This window comes from Rhinoraja longicauda, chromosome 22, assembly GCF_053455715.1.
Source record: "Rhinoraja longicauda isolate Sanriku21f chromosome 22, sRhiLon1.1, whole genome shotgun sequence".
Classification (NCBI taxonomy): Eukaryota; Metazoa; Chordata; class Chondrichthyes; order Rajiformes; family Arhynchobatidae; genus Rhinoraja; species Rhinoraja longicauda.
The window spans coordinates 14,241,668-14,269,241 of record NC_135974.1 but is presented as its reverse complement, the minus strand read 5'-3'; the positions used below and the strand labels follow the sequence as shown (position 1 = coordinate 14,269,241).

General features: G+C 46.0%; 1 protein-coding gene across 4 annotated transcripts in view; it reads right to left on the bottom strand.

Annotated features, from left to right (window-relative positions):
• The window catches only part of LOC144604408 (protein NDRG3-like), an 88,832-nt gene that overhangs the window by 49,237 nt on the left and 12,021 nt on the right, over positions 1 to 27,574 (bottom strand). For 3 of the 4 annotated variants that reach the window (XM_078418780.1, XM_078418781.1, XM_078418782.1), the window contains exon 2: positions 5,659 to 5,727. In XM_078418780.1, the coding sequence (XP_078274906.1) occupies positions 5,659 to 5,715 (57 nt within the window). In that variant the 5' untranslated portion in view covers positions 5,716 to 5,727. Of the gene's footprint in view, positions 1 to 5,658; positions 5,728 to 20,834; positions 20,994 to 27,574 lie in introns of those variants that run through there. The other variant, XM_078418783.1, reaches the window with a different exon arrangement.

The window sequence follows — 27,574 nt, the reverse complement described above, 5'->3', positions numbered from 1 at the left end:
AATGTTTCCTAACGACCGCCCAAAGTCAACGGGGCACCAGAGATGCCTCGATCTGCCTGCCAGTGTATCTTCCCACTGGATTATATGGGCCAACACAAACGATGCTCAACACGATCAGAATCTTTAATTCAACAACACAGAACGTGCAGAAAATACAGAGAACCTCGAGTGAAAGTGAAGTAACAAGGACCCACAGATGCTGGTTGACCAAAGAAAGACACAAAATGCTGGGGTAACTCAGCGGGTCAAGCAGCTTCTCTGGAGAACATAGATAGGTGACGTTTCGGGTCGCAGCCCTTCCTCAGACTCCAGTCCGTTTTTGTCGTCAAAGTGACTTGCGTTTTAAACAGTAGGGTTTCTTATGTTTGAAGTGTGCTTCTGAGGCCCCTTTGGCACAGGAACAAGGGCCACAAAGACATGGTTGAGGGTTGATTCAGGCTGCTTGAGAGACAGCTGCAAGATGAGGATATTGAGCATTGTCTGTACAGATCAATACCTGGTACTGATGTATGGAACATCAGTCAGTGAGCTGTCCACAATAGCAGTGGGAATACGCCATATATGGATAGAAGACACAAAATGCTGGAGTAACTCAACGGGAAAGGCAGCATCTCTGGAGAGAAGGAATGGGAGACCTTTGCTCTCCCAATGTTTACATAGGTTCTTCCGGCACCTTCTCAATGTATGTTAATTGGCCATTGAAAATGGACCTTAGTGTGGGTGGTGGCAGAAGAATTGTGGGAACCGGGGGGGGGGGGGGGGGGTGGGGGATGGGGGGATAAATTGCAAGAGGGAATAGCTTGCAAGGGAATGGGACCGATGGGTGTGCGCCAACTATTTGGCATAGACGCATAGACTCAATGGGCCAAATGGCCTCCTTTTGTGTTGTATTAGGAGATGATGGAGGAGGACATGAATGTTAAGAGCAGGTTTAAGTGCAGATTTCATTAGTTATTTTTTCAGTAGTGAAAGACAGGGTATGAATAAAAAGATTTGCATTTCCATAGTGACATTAGACTTTATTTGATTTCAGTTTCACAGCTACTGGTATAGATGCCATTACAAGCGTTGGAAATGTAGTAGCCAATTTAGACACAGTAAGCTTCCACAATAATGAACAAAGTACAAACTGGTAGAGGAGCCCAGACTGAAGAAGGGTCCCGATTAGAAACGCCACCCATTCATTTCCCTCCACAGACGCTGCCTGACCCACTGAGTTCCTCCAGCACTTTGTATTTTTTGCTCAAGGTTCCAACATCCGCAGTCTGTGTCTCCATCAGTGAACAACCACCAGATTACCGGGCAGAGTCACTGGACATACGTCCCTTGTTCGTTGATATTTCGGTGAGATCAAGCACAGACCGGGCGAACATTTTGCTGAACACCTTCGCTCAGTCCGCCTTGATCTCCCAGTTGCCAAACATTTCAACTCCCATTCCCAAACTGACCTTCCTGTCCTGGGCCTCCTCCACTGTCAGAGTGAGGCCACATGCAAGTTGGAGAAACAGCACCTCATATTTCACTTGGACACCTTACAACCCACCGGTATGAATATTGATTTCTCTAATTTCAAGTAACCCTTGCATTCCCTCACTCTCCGTTTCTCCCCCACTCTTGTCTTCTTCATAGTTTCACTTTTTTTCTATCCTTTCACAATCACCTCTTCCACAGCCAACAATAGACCCACTGTGGGTTCCACCTTTCTTGAGTCATCGTTGCCACCTCTGATTTGATTCTTTACCTTTTCATGCCTCTAGTTTCCCTCTCCATTGAATCTCAGTCTGGAGGGTTCTTGACCTGAAAAGTCACCTATTCCTTTTCTCCAGAGATGCTGCCTGACCTGCTGAGTTATTCCAGCAAATTGTGTCTATCTTCGCTTTGGTATATTTACATCCACCTAAGATAACAAACAAGAGAATCCCCGCACTCGTATTCATGATCCTCGCATTACTGCATGGTTTGGGAACAGCTCCATCCAAGACCGCACGAAACTGTAGAGAATTGTGGACGCAGCCCAGACCCATCATGCAAACCAACCTCCCTTCCGTTGACTCCATCTAGACTTCCCGCTGTGACGGCAAGGCCAGCAGCATAATCAAGGACCAGTCTTAACCCAGTCACTCCCTCTTCGCCCTTCAGCTGGAGGTACAGAAGTGTGAAAACGCAAACGCACAGGATGGCCCTGCAGAGAGTAGTGCGTTCGTCAGAACGCACCATGGGAACTACACTCATCCCCCTGCAGGACCTATACATCAGGAGGTGCAGATCCAGAGCAAGCAAGATCATGAGGGACCCCTGCCACCCCAGTAACGGACTGTTCCAGATGCTACGATCAGGCAAACGCCTCCGCTGTCACGCTGCGAAAACGGAGAGGATGAGACGGAGCTTCTTCCCACAGGCCATCAGGACTGTCAACTTTTATAACCCCAGAGACTAAATTTTTGTCGACACTAATAGTAACTTATTAACTTTATTTATATGCTGTAACTGTAATTCTTTTTGTGCACAATCCGCAGGCATTGCCACTTTCATTTCACTGCACATCGTGTATGTGTATGTGACAAATAAATTTGACTTGACTTGACTTGACGTCCAGATTTAGGGACAGTTTCTTCCCAGCTGTTATCAGGTAACTGAACAACCTTACTAACAACTTGAGAGCATTGCTGAGCTACTAACTACCACATTGAGGACCCTCGGACTATCTTTAATCTGACTTTACCTGGCACTAAACGTTATTCCTTTTATCATGTATTGTACACTGTGGATGGCTCGATTGTAATCATATAGTCTTTACACTGACTGGTTAATACACAGAAGTCCACTAAACGTTATTTAATGCTCTACCAAGCTTTACCTGGCACTAAACGTTATTCCTTTTATCATGTATCGTACACTGTGGATCATGTAGTCTTTCCAGACTGGTTAAATACACAAAAGCTCTTCACTATACCTCAGTACACATGACAATAAACGAAACGAAACTAAATAAAGGAAAGCATCCCACGAGTTGTTTAACCACCTCATTGGCCTGCTCTGTGACACCTGGCCCTCTGACTCAAGGCAACAGCGCTACGCCGAGACAACAAGATTCATGGCAGATCAATAATGAGTGGGATAAACTTACTGAACACAGTGTAAGGCCTAGATAGAGTGGATGTGGAGAGGATGTTTCCACTAGTGGGAGAATCCAAGATCAGAGGGCACAGCCTCAGAATAAAAGAACATACCTTTCGAAAGGGGATTTCTTTAGCTAGAGGGTGGTGAATCTGTGGAATTCATTGCCACAGATGGCTGTGGAGGCCAAGTCATTGAGTATTTATAAAAGCAGAGATTGACAGGTTCTTGATTAGTAAGAATATGGAGAGAAGGCAGGAGAATGGGGTTGAGAGGGAAAGATAGATCAGCCATGATTGAATGGGGGACTAAACTCGATGGGCTGGATGGCCTAATCTGCTGCTATAACTTATGAATTAATTTAAAATGGAAGTGCATTAAAAGAATAAAAGGTTGATAATTCCAGAGAACTAATGCATGATCGAAATAGTGGAGTTAAATTCAGTGAGCCAATGGAAGAACCAATTTCAATCCGAGTTTAATCCCATCTCAAACAATATTAAACAAACTAACAGCAATATTATAAAGAGCTTAGGCTGAAACCTGAATAGAAACCAACAAAACTGTGCACTAAAGGATCAATCTTGATAGCCATATATTTTCATGCTACAAAATTATATAGTTTTGTAAATTCAAAGTCCTTCGCTGGATCATTGAGACTTTGATTTTGGAAGGAAATGTTTGAATTTTACTCCAATTTGTATGGCTCTTAATTTAGTCTGTCGTCTTGGGTAAAGGTTTAGTCCACAATTATAGGAGGACAACATAGTTCCTCTGTCCCTCTCTTCCCCTCCTCCTTCCCAGATCTCCCTCTATCTTCCTGTCTCCACCTATATCCTTACTTTGTCCCGCCCCCCCTGACATCAGTCTGAAGAAGGGTCTCCCGAGATGCTGCCCGACCTGCTGAGTTACTCCAGCACTTTGTGAATAAATACCTTCGATTTGTACCAGCATCTGCAGTTATTTTCTTATATAATCAAAGACTTGTCCCAACCCAGTCATTCTTCCTTCTCCCTGCTCCCGTCGGGCAGAAGATACAGAAGCTTGAAAGAGTGCACTACCCGACTCAGGAACAGCTTCTCCCCCTCTTATCAGGCAGCTGAATGGTCCTTCCATAAGCTCAGGTACTGTCCAATTCACCTCTACCCCATTGTGGACATTGAACTTTGTCTATGGAACTGGTGTGCTACAATGCGGAGAACTGTATTCTGCACTCTGCATCTTCCCATTTGCTCTACCTCTTGTACTTGAGTTTGACTTCATTGTGTTTAATGTGCAGCATTACCCGATTGGATAGCATACAAAAGAAAGCTTCACCTCAGTACTCGTGACAATAATCAAGCCAAACCCAAATGCACTTCCACAACGTGCTAACCTTCCTTCCCTCTCCATTCTCTACACCATCTAGCCTCCAAAGTGTCACTTGTTTTAGCTCCAGGAGCACGAGTACACAAGTTAGTCTGCTGTCACAAGGCAAGGGACCAGCTCCCACCCCTCAATCAAAGGGTTGCGCACTGACATAGTTGGCGTTGTAATTCCACAGTCAACCAAACTCAAACGACGCCAGTGTGCTCCGGTTTCCTCCCACATCTCAAAGACGTAGGTTAAGTGGCCTCTGTAAATTGCCTCTGGTGCATAGGGAGTGGATGAGAAAGTGGGATAACGTAGAACTAGTGTGTACGGGTAATTGATGGTCGGTATGGACTTGGTGGGCCAAAGGGTCTGTTTCCACACTGCATCTCTAAAGCGAACATGCTACAAGCACTGGAAGGATTGTATAATCAGTCTGGCACGATGCAATTATGCTCATTAATCATTGTGCAACTACAACTTAGCAATTCCGATGAGAGCAACAAACAGTACCCAACATACCAGACGACTATTTAGCACCTTTAAAAGAAAGAATGCCGGACATCCTGAAGTTTCTCCATTGCATGTGGGTATTCATGGCTGGACAATTGAATTGATAGAAATATACAGCTTGGAAGCAGGCCCTTCAGCCAACCAAGTCCATGGCGTCCATCAATCGCGCCTTGACACTAGTTTGGTTATCCCACCTTTGCATCCACTCCCCACACACACGAGGAGCAATCCGCAGAAGCCAAATCACTTGCAAACCTGCACGCCCTTGGGATGTGGGAGGAAACCCATATGGACACAGGGAGAAGGTGCCAACTCTGCACAGACAGCACCAGAGGTCAGGATCGGACCTGCTTCTCTGGCACAGAGAGGCAGGCAGCAGCTCTGCCAGCCACACCACCCTGCCGTCAATTCATTATTTATTCTTTGTTGCCTACATATAATACATTGAGCAGCTTGCAAGCTCGTGTTAAAAATCAACTACGGAGGTCCACCAAGTCAGGCATAGGTGAACTTCAGCAGGAATAGGGGGTTTCCTTCCCTTTAGGATTCAGCATTTAAATAACAATTCACTGCTTTTGAAATCCATGGCTTTATAGAATCCATTCTCAAGCTCCCACAGCTAAGCCAACCTCTTTGCTGGTTCACCAGTTCAGTAACGTTAAATAAACAACTCCTTACCCCACCCGTCAGAAGTGGCTTAATCTCGGTCAACTGTACATCTTGCAGTTCCTCCATCACTCCCAAGTTCTACAAAAGAACACAAAAAAAAGCATGTTACACACGAGAAAGGCACTGAAGATACAGCATGCGGAAACTGGTTTCACAAAGATAAATAAAACGCAAACAAATCTGAAGAGACAAGTAGAAATAGCAAATCCGATGTTAAAACATGTGAACGGGCTCAAAGGAAAATGGAAGATTCTCATGAAAACAGGTTGAGCGCCGAGATTAAATGCTGACGGATAGATGGTGGCAAGTCCAGATTTATATCAGGGGGATAGACACAAAATGCTGGAGTAACTCAGCGGTACAGGCAGCATCTCTGGAGAGAAGGAATGGGTGACGTTTGGGTCGAGACCTTGAAGAAGGGTCGGGACCCGAAACGTCACCCATCCCTTCTCTCCAGAGATGTTGCCTGACCCGCTGAGTTACTCCAGCATTTAGTGTTAATCTTCAGTGTAAACCAGCATCTGCAGTTCCTTCCTATACTTTATATCATGGGAAATTCTGTGTTCCTATCCCCTTTGCTCACCATCATTGGGTACCCTACCCATAGAGACACAACACAAACAGGATGTAGACATAAGATGGACACAAAATGCTGGAGTAACTCAGCGGGACAGGCAGCATCTCTGGACAGAAGGAATGGGTGACATTTCGGGTCGAGACTGAAGAAGGTTCTCGATCCGAAACGTCAACCATTCCTTCTCTCTGGAGATGCTGCCTGTCCCACTGAGTTACTCCAGCATTTTGTGCCTATCTTCGATTTAAACCAGCATCTGCCGTTCCTTCCTGCACATGTAGGCACAAGGTGTTGGATATATGGAGCAAGCTGACAGAGGAGGTAGTGAGGCAAGTACTACAACAACCTTTAAAGATACATAAATATCAAAGGTTTAGAGAGTATATGGGCCAAACGTAGGCAGGTGGGTCTAGTGTAGATGGGGCATCATGGGCAAGTAGGGACAAAGGGCCCGTTTCCATTCTGTATGACTCTATGACTAACTGCAGATGGAATTCTGAAGAAGGGTCCTGACCCAAAATGTCATCTCGCCATCTCTTCCAGCCTTGCTGGCTGACCCACTGAGATACTCTAGCACTTTGTGCTCAAGATCATAATTAGGAGCAGGGGTCAGCCATTCAATCCAGCTCTGCCATTCACCAAGATCATGGCTAATTTGCTTCTGCAGCTCCAGTTGCTACTACTATCAGGGCGGCACAGCGAGCAGGGCAGCACAGCTAGCAGGGCAGCTGCCTCACATCTTCAACAACCCAGGTTCAATCCTGACCTCTGGCACTGTGTGACGTTCGCACGCTCTCCCTGTGCATGAGCATTTACTCCCACAGCTCAAAAGGATAGACTCGTGGATTAATTGGTGATTATAAATTGCACCTCAAGACATTGCCATTAGCTTGCCCAAGTTCTCTAGTCTTCATGTAGAAACAATGAACTGCAGATGCTGGCTGACCAAGGAAAGACACAAAATGCTGGAGTAGCTCAGCGGGGTCAGTCAGGCAGCATCTCCGGATAACATGGATGGGTCTAGAGACCAGGCTGAGCAAGGGTCCCAACCTGACATGTCACCCATCCATGGTCTTCAGGGATGCTGCCTGACCCGCTGAGTTACTCCAGCACTTTGTGTCTTTCCAAAGTCTTCGCGCCTCGCCTCTGTTAAAAAATAGAGGAGAAATATTCATTGAGGATCTTGCCCGTCCTCTGGGGCTCCACACATAAATGACCACCTTGGTTTCCCTGAGGGGCTCAATTCTCTCTCTAGTTACTTCTCCCCTAAATGTACTCATAAACTCTCTTTGGATTCTCCTTAATCCCAGTTGCCAAAGTGATCTCATGCCCTCTTTTTGCCCTCCCGATTTCCTTCCCACGTCCCCTCCTCAATCCCTGATACTCTTCCAGGGAGATAATTTAAAAATTCTCAGGCCATGTTTTCTACAAAAGCTGGTGACAGACCACACAAGGAGATACGAGGACAGGCGACTTAAAGCTTGGACAAATGTGGAGGATGAAGGAGATGCAAGTTGGAGAGGTTTTGACATTTCAGATCCCAGGATTGTAGCAGCGAAAGACCCAGTCAAGAGTCAAGAGTGTTTTATTCCTGAAGCAGAATAATGAAATTCTTACTTACAGCAGCACAACAGACATGTAAACATAGTACTCTGTAAACGTCATAATATGTGCAAAGACAAAAACAATGCCCCCACGTCTATTTATTTCAGAGTTTATTTGGAGGTTGTAGTGTTTAATAGACTGACGGATGTGAGGAAGAAGCTGCTCCTGAACTTGGACATTACAGTTTATCTTCTTGCTGATCACGGGCAGTCACGGTGGCGCAGCGGTAGAGTTGCTGCCTTAACAGCGAATGCAGCGCTGGAGACCCGGGTTCGATCCCTACTGTGGGTGCCGTCTGTACGAAGTTTGTACGTTCTCCCCGTGACCCGCGTGGGTTTTCTCCGAGATCTTCGGTTTCCTCCCACACTTCAAAGACGTACAGGTTTGGAGGTTAATTGGATTGGTAAATGTAAAAAATTGTCCCTAGTGGGTATAGGATACTTGCAGTATAGTCCCTGGTGGACTCTTCAGAGGGGATGAACACAAGATACAAGATGAGAGCGTGGCCAGGGTGGTGTGGGCCTCTGACGATGCCGGCTGCCTTTTTGAGGCAATTCCTCCTGTAGATCCCTTTGATGGTGGTGGGGTCAGTACCCATGACAGACTGGGCAATGTTCACCACTTTTTGCAATCTCCTTCATTCCTGGACGTTCGAGTTGCCGAAAATGGCCGTGATGCAACCAGTCATAATGCTCTCTACTGTACACTTGCGGAAGTTCAAGAGAGTATTCGTTGACATACCAATAGACAATAGACAAAAGGTGCTGGAATAGGCCATTTGGCCCTTCGAGCCAGCACCACCATTCAACGTGATCATGGCTGATCATTCTCAATCAGAACCCCGTTCCTGCCTTCTCCCCATACCCCCTGACTCCGCTATTTTTAAGAGCTCTATCTATCTCTCTCTTGAAAGCATTCAGAGAATTGGCCTCCACTGCCTTCTGAGGCAGAGAATTCCACAGATTTACAACTCTGACTGAAAAAGTTTTTCCTCATCTCCGTTCTAAATGGCCTACCCCTTATTCTTAAACTGTGCCCCCTGGTTCTGGACTCCTACAACATTGGGAACATGTCTCCTGCCTCTAACGTGTCCAACCCCTTAATAATCTTATATGTTTCGATAAGATCCCCTCTCATCCTTCTAAATTCCAGTGTATACAAGCCTAGTCGCTCCAGTCTTTCAACATATGACAGTCCCGCCATTCCGGGAATTAACCTAGTAAACCTACGCTACATGCCCTCAATAGCAAGAATATCCTTCCTCAAATTTGGAGACCAAAACTGCACACAGTACTCCAGGTGCGCTCTCACTAGGGCCCTGTACAACTGCAGAAGGACCTCTTTGCTCCTACACTCAACTCCTCTTGTTATGAATGCCAACATTCCATTGGCTTTCTTCACTGCCTGCTGTACCTGCATGCTTCCTTTCAGTGACTGATGCACTAGGACACCCAGATCTCGTTGTACGTCCCCTTTTCCTAACTTGACACTATTCAGATAATAATCTGCCTTCCTATTCTTACCACCAAGTGGATAACCTCACACTTATCCACATTAAACTGCATCTGCCATCCATCCGCCCACTCACACAACCTGTCCAACCTGCAACCTCAAAGCATCTTCCTCACAGTTCACGCTACCGCCCAGCTTTGTATCATCTGCAAATTTGCTAATGGTACTATTAATCCCTTCATCCAAGTCATTAATGTATATTGTAAATAACTGTGGTCCCAGCACCGAGCCTTGCGGTACCCCACTAGTCACTGCCTGCCATTCTGAAATGGACCCATTTATCCCAACTCTTTGCTTTCTGTCTGCCAACCAATTTTCTATCCATGTCAGTACCTACCCCCAATACCATGTGCTCCAATTTTGCCCACTAATCTCCTATGTGGGACCTTGTCGGCTTTCTGAAACTCCAGGTACACTACATCCACCGGCTCTCCCCTGTCAATTTTCCTAGTTACATCCTCAAAAAATTTCAGAAGATTAGTCAAGCATGATTTCCCCTTCATAAATCCATGCTGACTCGGAACGATCTTGTTACTGCTATCCAAATGCTCCGCAATTTCGTCTTTTATAATTGACTCCAGCATCTTCCCCACCACTGATGTCAGACTAACTGGTCTATAATTTCCCATTTTCTCTCTCCCTCCTTTCTTAAAAGGTGGGATGACATTAGTTACCCTCCAATCCACAGGAACTGATCCGGAATCTATAGAACATTGGAAAATGATTACCAATCTGTCCACAATTTCTAGAGACACCTCCTTAAGTACCCTGGGATGCAGATCATCAGGCCCTGGGGATTTATCAGCCTTCAGTCCCATCAGTCTACCCAATACCATTTCCTGCCTAATGTGGATTTCCTTCAGTTCCCCTGTCACCCGAGGATCTCTGGCCACTAGAACATCTGGGAGATTGTTTGTATCTTCCTTAGTGAAGACAGATCCAAAGTACCGGTTCAACTCGTCTGCCATTTCCTTTGTCTTCAAGGGACCCACATTTGCCTTGACTATTTTTTTCCTCTTCACATACCTAAAAAAGCTTTTACAATCCTCCTTTATATTATTGGCTAGCTTACCCTCATACCTCATCTTTTCTCCCCGTATTGCCTTTTTAGTTATCTTCTGCTGCTCTTTAAAAGAGTCCCAATCCTCTGGCTTCCCATTCTTCTTTGCTATGTTATTCTTCTCTTTTATTTTTAAGCTGTCCTTGACTTCCCTCGTCAGCCATGGGTGTCTCTTACTCCCCTTAGAATCTTTCCTCCTCTTTGGGATAAATTGATCCTGCAACTTCTGCATTATTCCCAGGAATACCTGCTATTGCTGTTCCACCATCTTCCCTGCTAGGGCCTCCTTCCAGTCAAATCTTGACAGCTCCTGCCTCTGTGGATTACTGTACTGTAATACTGACACTTCCGATTTTCCCTTCTCCCTCTCAATTTGTAAAGTAAAACTTATCATAATGTGATCACTGCCTCCTAATGGCTCTTTTACCTCAAGTCCCCTTATCAGATCAGGTTCATTACACAACACTAAATCCAGAATTGCCTTCTCCCTGGTAGGCTCCAATACAAACTGTTCTAAGAATCCATCTCGGAGACACTCCACAAACTCTCTTTCCTGGGGTCCATTACCAACATGATTTTCCCAGTCTACCTGCATGTTGAAATCTCCCATAACCACCGTAGCAATACATTTGCGACATGCCAATTTTAGCTCTTGATTCAACTTGCACCCTATGTCGAGGCTACTGTTTGGGGGCCTGTAGATAACTCCCATTAGGGTCTTTTTACCCTTACAATTCCTAATTTCTATCCATACTGATTCTACATCTCCTGATTCTATGTCACCCCTTGCAAGGGAGTGAATATCATTCCTTACCAACAGAGTGACCCCATCCCCTCTGCCCACCTGTCTGTCCTTTCTATACGTTGTGTACCCCTGAATATTCAGTTCCCATCCCTGGTCCTCTTGTAGACATGTCTCTGTGATTCCCACAACATCATACTTGCCAATGTCTAACTGAGCCTCAAGCTCATCCACTTTATTTTTTATACTTCACGCATTTAAATACAACACTTTAACTTTGGTATTCACCTCCCCTCTCACACCGATCACAATTGGCCCTGACCTTACTCTCTTATCCCATCTAGAACTTCCCTTCCCATTTATTCAAGAGTCCTTTGCAATTTCTCCTGTATTCGCTTCCCCTTTAACTCCATCTTCATATTCCCAATTTGTCAACGCCTCCCCCCCACTACTTAGTTTAAAGCCACACGTGTAGCACTAGCAAACCTGCCTGCCAGAATGTTGGTCCCCCTGCTGTTAAGGTGTAATCCGTCCCTTTTGTACAGGTCACCCCTACCCCAGAAGAGATCCCAGTGGTTTAGAAATCTAAATCCCTGCTCCCTGCACCAAATCCCTGCTCCCTGCACCAGCCCCTCAGCCATACATTCATATCCTCGATATCTCTGTTCCTGCCCTCACCAGTCCAGAGACAACCACCCTCGACATCCTATTTCTCAGTCTTCTTCCTAACTCTCTAAACTCATGTTGCAGTATCTCCTTCCTCTTCCTCCCAACATCGTTCGTGCCCACGTGCACAACTACTTCCGGATGATCACCTTCCCTCGCTAGGATGTTCTGAAGCCGCTCCGTGATGTCTTGAACCCTGGCACCAGGGAGGCAACAGACCATCCTCAAGTCCCGTCTGTCGCCACAGAATCTACTGCCCGTACCTCGGACAATGGAGTCACCCACTACTATGGTTCTTCCTGACTTCGGTCTCCCCGGTCGAGTCTCCTTGACTGGATTAGAGCCGCCAACCTGTCCGCCGCTCGGACTGGAAGTGTCGTCAGCCCCGACAGCTCCCAAGAGGGTGTACCTGTTTGCAATAGGCACAGCCACCGGGGTCTCCTGTAGTCCACGTTCACTCCCCCTTGAAACGGTCTCCCACCTTCGCTCGACCTGGACCCTTGGCGTGACAGCCTCACAGTAGGTCCTGTCCAGGAAACTCTCGCATTCCCGGCTGCTTTTCCAACTCCACCACACGTCCATTCAGGAGCTGCACCTGGACACAGTTCTTGCAGGTGTAGCTCCCAGAAGCTCCAGCGGTGTCCCTACTTTCCCACATCCTGCAGGAATCACACTGCACTAAATTATCTGCCATTACTTTAGTGTCTAAAAACAAATCAGGCTCAAAAACAAGTGTAACCTCCTCGCCTTGTTTATATCAATCATTAAATTGACTAATTGGCCAATTTACCAAACCTCTAATTTAATTGATCAGCCAATCCACGTACTCACTCCTATCCTTCCCTGACGAGCTTGGAGGTATGCGCTTCACTGATTGACTGCTAGCGCCCCTTTGGCGCTCTTTTTAAACGGACTTTTACCTTCAATTAACACTTACTTTCTTTCAGCCAACCGTCGTCCTTGCTCCTGCTCTCCTGACCTTTACTGACTGGCTGCTAGCGTCCCTTTGGCGCTCTTTTTAAACAGACTTTTACCTTCAATCAACACTTTCTTTCAGCCAACGGTCATCCTTGCCCCTGCTCTCCCGACCTTTACTGACTCCTCAGGAAGTAGAGGCGCTGATGGGGTTTCTTAAAGATTGTTTCAAAGTGCTGAGTCCAGGGCAGATCTTCAGAGATATGCACGCCCAGGAATTTGAAGTTTTTGACTCTCTCCACCACACACCCGTCGATGAAGGCAGGTTTGTGGATTAAATAAAAAGGGATTCACTTGAAGGCAGAACTGGAGGTGGATAATGCCAGCAGCGTGGGAACCCATCTGTCAACCTGCAGCGGGCTCAATCTGCTGTGATTCCACATCCAAATGCACTCAAACATTCTGTATTTATATAATGCTTTTATCTTGTTAAAATGGCCTAAAAGAATTCCACAGAAGAGCCATTAAGCAAAACAAAACTTAGCTACACACAAGAACCAAAGCTCTAAGGGGTAGGTTGTGACAAGCAACTGAGGAGAAGGAGAGAGAGTTTAAAGATATTTAGTTTAGTTTAGAGGCACAGGACAAAGCACCAAGTCCATGCTGACCAGAGATCACCTGGTTGCACTAGTCCTATTATGCCATTCCTACAACAGTTTCCAAACAGCCTACTTCATAGTTGCGAGGAGCAGAATTAGGCTGTTTGACCCATCAAGTCTAATCCACCATTCAATCGTGGCTGATCTATCTTCCCCCCTCAACCCCATTGTCCTGCCTTCTCCCCACAATCCCCGACACCCTTACTAATCAAGAATCTGTCAATCTCTGCCTTAAAAATATCCATTGACTTGACCCCCACAGCCATCTGTGGCAATTAATTCCACACATTCACCACCATCTGATTAAAGTAATTCCTCCTCATCTCCTTTCTAAAGGTACGTCCTTATTGTTCTGATGGGATGTGGGAGGAAACCGGACCACCCAGAAGAAGCCCACATGGGTCACAGAGGGAGAACCTGGAAACTCCACACAGACAGCACCCGAGGTCAGGATCTAACCGGGTCACTTGCGCTGTGATGCAGCGGCTCTGCCAACTGTATCCCCGTGCCACCCTTTGTTCATCACTAGATTAGTGAGGGGATTCGGAACAGCAGCAAATGGCAGGGGGTAGATAATTGGGATATGGGACTGTTGATGCCGGATAGAGCTGGATGCAAGAGAGAGCTAGGTAGAGCTCTTAAGGATAGCGGAGTCAGGGGGTATGGGGAGAAGGCAGGAACGGGGTACTGATTGAGAATGATCAGCCATGATCATATTGAATGGCGGTGCTGGCTCGAAGGGCCGAATGGCCTCCTCCTGCACCTATTGTCTATTGTATTGGCCTCCACTGCCTTCTGAGGCAGAGAATTCCACAGATTCACAACTCTCTGACTGAAAAAGTTTTTCCTCACCTCCGTTCTAAATGGCCTACCCCATATTCTTAAACTGTGGCCCCTGATATAGACATCTAGAAGTGCGTGACCAAAGAAATTTCAGAGATGTGGAAGAGCAAACCGAGAGATATTTGAACACTAAGTGTTAAAACTGAAGCATTCAGTTGGCAATGGAAACCAGAAAACAGAAGGGTAAATATGTTTGAGTATTGGTTGGAAACTTGGCCAGCAACTTATGACACCGGAGATTCAAGCATGAAGACATTTGAACAGCACAAGGAACACCTACTGTCATTTATTTTGATTTGGGATTCTACTCTGAAGCCATGTTATTTACACTATAAACTAACTTGATTTAGTACACAAGCAGTTGGCATTAGTCAGTGTTGAGTGTAAAAATCGCAAGGTCAAGGGCTTTTCCTGCTGTGGCTAGGAAGGCAGCTACAGTTGAACAAGTGAAAGCCACATCCACACAAGGCAAACGCATGATAACAACGTCTGCTTTGGGAAACGCTGGGGGGGAAAAAAATCAACAATCGTTCAACCGTCCAAATGGAGACCCTGAACAAAAATAACTACAGGCCAAAAGGCTGGTGAGGAGTGAAATAAGTTGTGTGTTGGAAACCGAGGAGAAAAGTAAACTGAAAATACTGGATTACGCTCGATGGGTCAGGCAGCACAACAAAAAGGGTAACGGGTTTAGTGTATTGTCACGTGTAACCGAGGTACAGCGACAAACTTTGTCAGGGGAAAGAGTATACATAATTACAATCGAGCTGTCCACGGTGTACAGATACAGGATAAAGGGAATATCGTATAGCGCAAGTTAAAGTCCAGTAAAGTCCGATTAAAGATAGTCTGAAGGTCTCCATTGAGGTCGATGATAAGTCAGGAGTTTGTACGTTCTCCCCGTGACCTGCGTGGGTTTTCTCCGAGATCTTCGGTTTCCTCCCACACTCCAAAGACGTACAGGTATGTAGGTTAATTGGCTGGGTAAATGTAAAAATGGTCCCTAGTGGGTGTAGGATAGTGTTAATGTACGGGGATCACTGGGCGGCACGGACTTGGAGGGCCGAAAAGGCCTGTTTCCGGCTGTATATATATGATATGATATGATATGATAGGATCACTGTCCGGTTGGTGATAGAATGGCTCAGTTGCCAGATGACAGCATATTTCACACTGCGATCGTTTAACAGAGAAACATCAGACGCTGCTCTCCCTACTAACATTGGCTGACTGCTGGATTGGCAAGGAATGTACAACACAAAGACAGTTTAGACTAGATTATTCTTGATTAGTAAGGGTGTCAGGGGTTATGGGGCGAAGGCAGGAGAATGTGGTTGAGAGGGAAGGAAGGAAGGATGAAGCTGTACTCCTGCAGGCCCAGAACTGCTCTACCTGCAGTTGAACTAATTCACCATCTGGGTCCCCACAAGGAACTGCAGATGCTGGAATTACGTAGAACAAATAAAATGCTGGAGTAATTCAGCCGGTCAGGCAGCATCCCTGGAAAACATGGATAGATGAACGTTTTGGGCAAGGACTCGTGCCTGAAGTCCTTACCTGAAATGTCACCCATCCATGTTCTCCAGAGACAAAGTCTCATAGAGTCAGGAACCAGGCCCTTGGGTCCAACTTGCCCATGCTGACCAACATGCCCATTTACAAGTGGCCCGCCTGCCTGCATTTGGCTCATATCCTCTAAAACAATTCTGTACATGTACCTGTCCAAATGTTTTTGGAAAGTTGTGATTGTATCTTCCATACACCCTCCACCCTTTATGTAAAAAGATTCTCCTCAGGCTCCTATCAAATCTTTCCCCCCCTCACCTTAAACCTGGTTCTTGATTCTCCTACTCTGGACGAACAGCTTTGTGCATCTACTCTATCTATTCTCCTCATGATCCTGTATCTCCATAAGATCACCCTCACCCTCATTATGTGCTCCAAGGAATAGAGTCCTAGCCTGCTCAACTTCTGCCTATAGGTCAGGCGTTCGAGTCCTGGCCACATCCTTGGAAATCTTCTCTGCACCTTTTCCAGCTTAACAACAACTTAACAGCACAGAACATGGCTAGATGTTTTGGGTCTGGAACTTTGCCTGAAGAGGAGTCCTGACCCAAAACGTTGCCAATCCATGTTCTCCAGAGATGCTGCCTGATCTGCTGAGTTTTTCTAGCACCTTGTCTGATTTCATGCTGTATCTTTTGATCAACCGATCAATGACTCTCGCACAGTGAATTCAACGTGACCTGCCTGGGGAACTCAAAGTGCATTCAAATCACGTAAAAATTCAATTACAAATTTTAATTTCCATTAAGTTTATAAATATTCTAAACTGCAAATCGAAATTATGGAATATTTAGCTATTTTTAATTGCATAATTACTTGAATCATCTCCCGACTTAATGCACATGTCACACTGTTTAATGCAAATGTATCTCGAACACCACAACAGAGCTTCTAAAATGACAAAGAAGGAACTGCAGGTGGTGGTTTAAACTGAAGATAGACACATAAAGCTGGAGTAACTCAGCGATTCAGGCAGCATCTCTGGAGAGAAGGAATGGGGGACATTTCGGGTCGACAAAATCCCTTCCTCAACTTCCTCTGATCCCATTCCTTCTCTCCAGAGATGCTGCCTGTCCCGCTGAGTTACTCCAGCTTTTTGTGTCTATCTTCTGAAATGACTGTCTCAAAGCTAGGTCTTCCTCTCGAAACTAACCTGCAACAGACTCAAGCCCTCAACAGCACAGAACAATTAAAAACATGCCCGAACACTAGTCCACTCCCAGTAAGGTGGCACAGTGGTAGAGTTGCTGCTTTACAGCGCCAGAGACCCGGGTTCAATCCCGATTAAGGACGCTGTCTGTACGGAGTTTGTACATTGCCCCCGTGACCGTGTGGGTTTTCTCCGGTTCCCTCCACACTCCAAAAACATGCAGGTTTGTAGCTTAATTAGCTTCTGTAAATTGTCCCTAGTGTGGAAGGTAGAACTAGCATGTGGGTGATTGTTGGTCGGCACGGACTCGACGGGCCGAAGGGCCTGTTTCCACGCAGTATCTCTAAACCAAACGGGAAAAAAAGCCACAGAATACATTTTAAGAGATCAGCTGATGAGAGTTCAAAACCGGCTCGAAGGACCGAATGGCCTCCTCCTGCACCTATCGTCTATTATCTACTGGCATATTCCAGTGAAGGGGAGAGGTCAGGATTGCAGGGCAAGGGAACCTTGGATGATCGAAGAGGTTGTCAGTTTGGTGTGTAAAAAAACGAAGCAAATACAAGGTTTAGAATGATGAAATCAGACAAGGCCTTTGAGGAATAAAAAAACAAGTTGGAAGGAGCTCAAGCAGGCAATTAGCAGGGCCAGAACGAGCCATAAAAGATCATTGGTAAATTGGATTAAAGTGAAAACCAAGGCACTTTATATCTGCATTAAGAACAAGAGGATAACCAGGGAGAGGATACGACCACTCAAGAGTAAAGGGGGGAATTTATGCTTGGAGTCAGAGAATGTCCGGGAGTACTTGTTTGCATTCACCCTTAATTGGCTATTATAAAATTCTGCAGATGTGGGTAGAATGGTGTTGATGAGAATAGGTTACATGGAAAACGAGATTGCTCTGTGAGGCAGTACAGATTAGAGGGGCCGAAATGGCCTCCTTTCTATATCACAAGGAAACACGGGAAATTATATTCCCTGACTACACTGAGATCCGAGTGGTTTTGAAAGAATTTCCAAGGAGCAGCCGTCCTCTTATCCAGGATCACGCAGAGAGGAAAAAGCCCTCGGTCCTCGTTTTAAATTAAACAACTCATTTCCGTCTGGAATTATTAATGCATCGGTTTTGAAAGTCACTGCAGGACACAGAAAACAAAGCTGTTCCTTCATCAAAATCCCCCGTCAATAAATCTGACAGCAGACGTCAATGTGAGACCGCTGAATTATGGAAATCACACCTTGGTGAATCACTGTCAAATGCCATCACTTTTCCAGCATTCTCTTCTGTCCCAAAACTAGCATTGTCTTCCTCTTCCGTCCTTGTTACCTGCCTCAGTCCAACATGGCCGCTAACCCTTTTCTCCTTCATGCCCTTCATTTTTACTGCTTCATCACCGGTGTTCTTAGACTCTCCAAGGTCATGGAAGTCCTTGTTGAAGCCGTCTCCCCCTCCCTCCCCTCTCACTCTCCCCTCCCCCACCTCCCCTCTATCTGGGAAGGCATTGGACTCAAACCTCTGACCACCACGTTCAAGAATAGCTTCTTCCCAACACCCACCAGGCTCGTGAACACTGCACAACACCAACCTCAACTATGAACTTCTATGGTTGCACTAAGGGCTTCAGGTTTTTAGTGTGCACTAGTATTCATAGGGTCATGTTCATAAGTCAAACAAGCAGAATTAGGCCTTTCTGCCCATCAAGTCTACTCCGCCATTCACTCATGGTTGGTCTATCTTTTCCTCTCAACATCTTTCTCCTGCCTTTTCCTCATAACCTTCGATGACCTTGCTAATCAAGAATGTGTCAATCTCCGCTTTATAAATATCTACTGACTTGGCCTCCATAACCAGTCTGTGGCAATGAATTCCACAGATTCACCACCCTCTGAATAAAGATGTTTCTCCTAATCCCCATTCTAAAGGCACGCCCTTTTATTCTGAGGATTGTCCCTTTTATTGGTTTTATTGATTTGTCTTTGTTTATTATACATTATCTAGGTGTATTGTGTTTACAGGTCTGTTATATTGAAGCAAGAATGTAATGTTCATTGTCAGTACATACAACAATTATACACTCTAGTCTCTTGACTATAGAGTCATAGAGTGCAAAAACAAGCCCATTGGCCCAACTTGCCCATGCCGACCAAGATGTCCCATCTATACCAGTCCCACCTGCCTGCATTTGGCCCATATCCATCTAAACCTATCCTATTATTGCACATTTTTTTAAAACATTGTGATAGAACCTTGCTCAACTACCTCCTGTGGCAGCTCATTCCACTAACCTATCACCCTTTGTGTAAAAAAAAGTTGCCGCTCAGGTTCCTATTAAATCTTTCCCCCCTCACCTTAAACACATGTTCTCTGGTTCTTGATTCCCCTACTCTGGGCTCGAGACTGTGCATTTATCCTATCTACTCCTCTCATGATCCTGTATACATGATCTTACATTATCTTATGTGCATTGTGATAACAGACCTGTTATGCTGCTGCAAGCAAGAAGTGTCAGTCCATATGACAATTAACCACACTGGACTCTTAACTCTTTAAAGATATTCCTCAAAGCCTGCTGCTTAGACCATGCTTTCAGAACGGTGATGATCTTTGTAACAACCGAACAAACCTTTGGAATTTTTACCCACTTGAAAGACAATAAATATATAAGCTAGTTAAATGTCAATCAGGCAATTATCGTGAGCTGTACATGACGGGCTCCACGGGTGACCTGAGCAAAACAGTTTGGAAATTTTGTTTCAAGGTTCAGCAATTTTAAAATGCCAATCTTTTTCTGGAAGGATCATGGGCGTGGCAAACCAGGGTGGCAGAGCTCCACTGAAAGTAGTGCAGTTGCTTCGTAACTCCAGCGACACAGGTTCAATCCCACCCTCGGGTACCGACCGTGTGGAGCTTGTCCGTTCTCCCTGTGACCACGTTTCTTCCGGCTGTTCCACTTTCCTCCCACAGCCCAACGATGTGTGGGTTGGTAGGGTAAATGGCCACTGTAAATTACCTCACTAGTGCAGGTAGGTGGGAGAATCAGATACCGTCTGTGAGCATGGGAAGAGTGATTTACAGAGACGTACAAGGGAAAAACAGAGTGGAGAGCCAGCATAGATGCGATGGGCCAAATGGTTTCCAATGTAATCAAGACCCGTTGAGTTATTCCAGCACTTTGTGTCCTTTCACATTCAGATCAGTCACGATCCTATTAAATTGCAGTGTCAGCCAGAACATCCAAGAGGTGCTAATTTGTACGCTCGCATGTATTACTATTTATGCTGCTTAATGTTACCCTTTTGTTTTCGTAAGTTCATAAGACCCGAGTAGAATTAGGCCATTCGGCCCATTGAGTCTACTCCGCCATTTGATCATGGCTGATCCATCTTTCCCTCTCAACCCCATTCTCCTGTCTTCTCTCCACAAGCCTTTACACCCTTACCCATCAAGAACCCGTCAACCTCCGCTTTAAATATACCCAGTGACTTGCCCTCCACAGCCCTCTATGGCAATGAATTCCACAGATTCACCACCCTCTGGCTAAAGAAATTCCTCCTCATCTCCTTACCGAAGGTACATCCTTTTCTTCGGAGTTGATTAGTCAAATAGACACAGGGCGACATCAAATGATATTTAAATTCATCATTAAACAATACTCAATTGCCGTCTCTGGGACCTAACTGGGCTCATTATGGGCTATCATGAGTGTAGGAAGGAATTGCAAATGCTGGTTTACACCGAAGAGATAAGATACATAACTCAGTGGGTCAGGCAGCGTCTCTGGAGAAAAGGAATAGGTGACGTTTCAGGTTGAGATCCTTCTTCAGAACCTTTATATAATATTTTATTATCACATGCAACATGCCACAGTGAAATTCTTTGTTTTACGTACCACACACAAAGTATGTAAAGAGTCGTCACGTTTAGGGCGACGTAGAAGGGTCTCGACCTAAAACGTCACCTATTCCTTCTCTCCAGAGATGCTGCCTGGCCTGCCGCCGAGTTACTCCAGCGTTTTGTGCCACTCATCGGCTATCATGATCTCCGTTTCACTGTCACAAAGTGCTTTGAGAACTCCAAGATGGCAAGGCCGGGACACAAGCGTGCTTCTTTCAGGATTCAGTCCTTCTGCAAATAGCTGAGATAAGGCGGCTAAAAATGGCACCGGCTCCCTCGGGCGACGAAGTGGAAAATATTGCAACAGAGAATCCACCATCAAAAAGTAATTAATCGACTGCACAGCGCCCTGGGGACATCGCGAAGTCATGAAATGCTTGGTGCGAAAGTGTGCTCTCTAGCTAGCGAGCCACACACACCCAGTACCTGCCCCATTCCTAGCAACACTCTCGATGTGCCCGATGGATAACTGGAAACACCCCCAGTTGCCAGCGGATAAACACACACCCACACACTGCAGTGGAAGCTGACTGATTCTCCTCAGGGAGAGCAATGAATACCAACACTGCCAGTATTTGTTCTACATACCATCATCACCTTCGAAGGAGAGATTTAGACTTGCACATTAATACAGGTTGTAGATCAACATCTCAACTGGTTATTTTGTGCCTATAGAGGGGGGGGGGTTAAATAGGAACCCGAGGGGTAATTAAAAAATAAAAATTGTACACACGGAGGGTTGTGTATGGAACAAGCTACCAGAGGAGATTGTTGAGGCAGGTACTATCACAAATGTTTAAGAAACATTTAGACAGGTACATGGAGAGAGATATGGGCCAAATGCAGGCTGGTGGGACTAGTGTAGATGGTCGGCGTGGGCAGGTTGGGCTGAAGGGTCAGTTTCCACGCAGTATTACTGAGATCTGCGGGCTTCCTCAGGAGGTCGTAGAGTCAGTCATACAGCATGGAAACAAGCCCTTTGACCCAACTTGCCCATGTTGACCAAGATGCCCCATCTGGCCACCTTTGGCCCATAGTTCTTTTCAAAACCTTTCCCATCCATGTACCCCTCCAAACGTTTTTTTAAGTGTTGCTGTAGAACCTGCCTCAACTACCTCTCTGGCAGTTCATTCCATACACCCACCACCCTCTATGAAAAAAGTTGCCCCCAGGTTCCTGTTATATCTTGCCCCTCTCACCTTAAACCTATGTCCTCTGGCTCGCTTCCCCTGCTCTAGATAAAATACCGTGCATTCACCCAATCTATTCCCCTCATGATCTTATGCACCTTTGGAAAATCACCCCTCAGCCTCCTGCGTTTCAAGGAATAAAGACCTAGCCAGCCAACCTCTCCCTGCCATTCAGGGCCTCAGGTCCTGAAAGTCACTTGGCAAAGTCACAATGCCCAAGCTGAAACTTCCAATTTAAAACACTTTTCCCAGCACCTCTCAGCTCTCAGAGACACTAACATATTCCGAGACACAGCCAAATGATTCTGGCACCCTACCATCAACCATTCTTTGTGAAAGAGCAACTCCCTGGTTGCCAACTACACTGACTCAGTTTCCAGGGGGAGCCTTCAACTGGAGAATGGAAACAGGATCCAACTACCTTCCATCCTTCCTTGCTCCAGGGAGGAGGGGAGGAAGCCTACTGTTGACTTGATTAGTGTTGCTAACGTTTTTTAAAAATCTAGCATTCCCATACATCGGCAAGATCAAGCACTGACCTGGCAACCATTTCGAGAAGCACCTGTGCTCGGTCCGCCTTGGTCTGTGGGATCTCCCAGTCCCTAACCACTGTCACAGGGAGAACATGCAAACTCCATAAAGACAGCACTCGTGTTCAGGATCCAACCCAGGTCGCTGGCACTGCAAGGCAGCAGCTCTACCAGTTGCACCACCCCGTGGGAGAGTGTAGGACCAGACACCACAGCCCCAGAATAATACTTTTAGAATGGAGATGAGGAGGAATTTCTTTAACCAGAGGGTGGTGAATCTATGGAATTCATTGCCACAGACGGCTGTGGAGGCCAAGTCATTGGGTATTTTTAAAGCAGAGACTGATAGGTTCTTGATCAGTAAGGACGTCAAAGGTTACGGGGAGAATGGGGTTGAGAGGGAGAGATAGATCAGCGAGGACCGAATGTCGGACCAGACACGATGGGCCGAATGGCTTAATTCTGCTTGTGTATTTTATGGTCTTATGGAAAGGGAACATTGCTTTACAATATAATTGGGAAAATTAGCATCCCTGACAGTAAAGGCAGAAGAATGGAGTTGAGGGGGGAAAATAGATAAGTCTGGATCGATTCCACTCCTAGTCTTAAGATTAAGAAAAAATAACCCCAACTACCTGATAATCATGCAGAAAATCTTAACGCTGACCTTAATGCAGAAGAGGGTCGTTGCACTGATGCTGGTCTAAACCATGTAACAGGTTTAGAATGACAATCTTTTCCTCCGAGTACATACACCAAATAAGCATCTTCAACTTTCATTATCACAAACAATGTAAAAGGCTTCAAAACAGAGCTTGAGGCTGATTGTTTCTCTTTATACCCATCAGTGAATTTAAAAGCAATAAGCCAGTTCTCTGACCAGTGAGTGGGAAGCTGGCTCGTGCAGAATGAAGGAAGCCCATGTCTACTCCCCCCCTCCCCCCAACCTCTCCTCTCCCATTATATTTAATACCTGGAGCAGTCTCACCGATCACAATGCACGCCTTGTTTCTCTCCACCACAGATTTCCGTTTTAATAACTGGACAAATGGGAAGGGTGTGTGATAATAAATGTCAGACACTTAGAGGCATTAAGCCAACATTTTGCCGTGTCCTCCCTGAAGGCAGCATTTTAAACCAAAGATTAATGGAGAATAAAAAGTCAAATGAACACAGGAATTTAATGATGATAATAACCGATGGCCTGTATCAGTGGCTGGCATGATGATGCAGCAGTAAAGCTGCTGCTTTGCAGCGCCAGAGACCCGGGTTCGATCCTGACTACAGGTGCTGTCTTTACGGAGTTTGCACATTCTCACCGTGCCCACATTGGTTTTCGCCGGGTGTCTCTGATTCCCCCCACACGCCCAAAACGTGCAGGTCTGTAGGCTAATTGTCTTGGTTAAAAATTGTAAATTGTCCCTCGTGTGTAGGATAGTGCTAGTGTACGGGGTGATCGCTGGTCGGCGTGGACTCAGTGGTCTGAAGGGCCTGTTTCTGCGCTGTCTCACCGAGTCCATGTCGACTATCGATCACCCTTTCATCACTAATTCTATATACTCCCACTTTTTCATCCAATCCCCTGCATAGTAACTTATTAACTTTATTTATATGCTGTAACTGTAATTCTTTTTTGTGCACAATCCGCAGGCATTGCCACTTTCATTTCACTGCACATCGTGTATGTGTATGTGACAAATAAATTTGACTTGACTTGACTTGACTAGGCAACTTACAGCAATCAATTGCAATTACAGAAAACACAAGGCAACTTACAGCAATCAATTAGCCTACAAATCCACACGTTCTTGGGACATGGGAGGAAACCGGAGCACCCAGAAGAAACCCATGTAGTCACAGGGAGAACCTGTAAATTCCACACAGATAGCACCCGAGGTCTGGATCGACCCTGGGTTTCTGGTGCTGCGAGGCAGAGCTCTACCTGCTGTGCCACTTGTATATCAAAAATTCCAGTTCCAAGATCTACACTATGGACGGCTTGATTGTAATCATGTGTAGTCTTTGCACTGACTGGATAGCATTCAACAAAGGAGAAAGCTTTTCACTGTAGCTTGGAACACGCGACAATAAATTAAACTAAATTGTGAAATGCCCAGGCAGAAAGAAAGGCAACAAATGTGTTAACAACATTCAAGAGAGCAAGGAATAGAAAAAAAATGTTGGTCTGAAGCAAAAACAGAAACTGCTGGAAACACTTAACAGGTCTGGCAGTATCTGCGGAAGGAGAAGTCAAGTTAAGATTTAAGTGCCAAGACCCTTTGGTAGAACTGGGGAAGGGAAAACACAAGGCTTAAATTGCAGAGAAAATGGAGACTTAGATAGAATGGATGTTGAGAGGATGTTTCCTCTGGTGGGAGAGTCTATGACTAGAGTTCACAGCCTCAGAATTAAAGGACGTTCCTTTAGGAAGGAGACAAGAAGGATTTTCTTTAGTCAGAGAGTGGTGAATCTGTGGAATTCTTTGCCACACAATGCAGTGGAGACCAAGTCAATGGATATTTTAAAGGCAGAGATTGAAAGATTCTTGGTTAGTACGGGTGTCAGGGGTTATGGGGAGAAGGCAGGAGAATGGGATTAGGAGGGAAAGATAGATCAGCCATGATTTAATGGCGGAGTAGACTTGATGGGCCGAATGACCTAATTCTGCTCCTATCACTTATGACCTTATGAGAAGGGATGGATGAATTGGACAAAGGTAATGGTCGTGACAGACTGGGGGGCCAGAATTTCACTGGGTGTACAAACACTGGTAAAGACTATTGAGGCAAATGGTATATTTGGCATATTGAGGAAAGTAACAATCCTACTGTGTACATTAAGCACACACTCCTATCCTTAGTATGATTGTGCCGAATGTATAGTAGGAACATCACTGAACTGTATGCAAAAACAAATTTAACTGTACTTAGCTACTGATGACAATAACGCACCATTGAACCATATTGCTTTAGACTAGAGATACAGCGTGGAAACAAGTCCTTCGGCCCACCAAGTCCATGTGGACTAGTAATCACCCCTGTTACACGAGCACTATCATACACACCAGGGACAATTTACAATTTCTTACTGTAGCAAATTAACCTGCAAACCTGTACGTCTTTGGAATAGACAATAGACAATAGACAATAGGTGCAGGAGTAGGCCATTCAGCCCTTCGAGCCAGCACCGCCATTCAATGCGATCATGGCTGATCACTCTCAATCAGTACCCCGTTCCTGCCTTCTCCCCATACCCCCTCACTCCGCTATCCTTAAGAGCTCTATCCAGCTCTCTCTTGAAAGCATCCAACGAACTGGCCTCCACTGCCTTCTGAGGCAGAGAATTCCACACCTTCACCACCCTCTGACTGAAAAAGTTCTTCCTCATCTCCGTTCTAAATGGCCTACCCCTTATTCTTAAACTGTGGCCCCTTGTTCTGGACTCCCCCAACATTGGGAACATGTTATCTGCCTCTAATGTGTCCAATCCCCTAATTATCTTATATGTTTCAATAAGATCCCCCCTCATCCTTCTAATGTGGGAGGAAACTGGAGAAAACCCACGCGGTCATGGGGACCGCTGATTGATCGCGAGGCCCCACCACCACTGAGGCTTCTGCTGCCGCCGAGGATCACGCTGTCGCCACCGAGGCCCCTTCGGCCCAGACAGGCCTCGCCGCCCAACTTCTCCGCAGTCCCATGGGAGGCCTGTGGGGCGAGTCGGGCCTACCAGGGCGCATTCCAGTCAGCGGCACATTTGTTCGGCAGGTGGATTGGGCGCGCGCGGCTCCCCGGGACACTCCCACCGTGCGCACGGCTCCTTGGGACCCGTTTAAGGTCCCATTTAAACCTTTCCTCTCTAATCTTAAACCTGTGCCTTCCAGTATTTCACTCCCCGTCTTATTGGAGTGCGACATGAAGTTAGCTTGTGCAGGAAGGAACTGCAGGTGCTGGTTTACACTGAAGATAGACACAAAGTGCTGGAGTAGCTCAGCGGGTCAGGCAGCATCTCTGTAGAAAAGGAATAGGAGAAGGTGATGTTTTGGGTCCTGATGCTTCTTCAGTCTGAAGAAGGGTCTCAACCCGAAACATCACCTTCTCCTTGTCTCCAGAGCTGCTGCGTGCAGTTAATTTGTTGATTTCAAGTAGCACAAGAGGCCAAAGTCTGATAATAAAAGATCAAACATGGCCACTTTGTAACTTGAACAAAACCTTTCCTATCCATGTACCTGTCCGAGTGGCACAATTATACGTGCCTCTGCTTCTGCCATCATCAAGTGAATCAATAACTTCCCTTACCTTCCAAAGTCCACTCAAATGGTTCAGTAAGAACCAGTACAGAAATAAAGGCAGATAGTGAAAGAAGAATGTTGTTTAAATATGCTGCCACTGGCTGTCCGAATGATAAACCAGATGATCTGCTGCGTCACAGTAGAGGGCTCTGAAAAGACACTCTCAATATGTCACAACACAGGCCGTTTGGCCCACTGGCTCCACGTTTGGCCCACTGGCTCCACGTTTGGCCCACTGGCTCCACGTTTGGCCCACTGGCTCCACGTTTGGCCCACTGGCTCCACGTTTGGCCCACTGGCTCCACGTTTGGCCCACTGGCTCCACGTTTGGCCCACTGGCTCCACGTTTGGCCCACTGGCTCCACGTTTGGCCCACTGGCTCCACGTTTGGCCCACTGGCTCCACGCCGACCATTGATCACTCATTCACAATAGTTCTGTGTTATCCCACTTTCACATCCACCGAGGGGAATTTACAGCGGCTGATCAACCTTGAAGGGCGGCACGGTGGCGCAGTGGTAGTGTTGCTGCCTTACAGCACCAAAGACACGGGTTCGATCCTGACAACGGGTGCTGTCTGTACAGAGTTTGTGTGACCAGGTGAGTTTTCTCCCGGGTACTTCCCACAGTCCAAAGGCGACAGGTTTGTGGATTAACTGGCTTCGGTAAAATTGTAAATTGTTCCTAGTGGGTAGGATAGTGGTAGCGTACAGAGTGATCGCTGG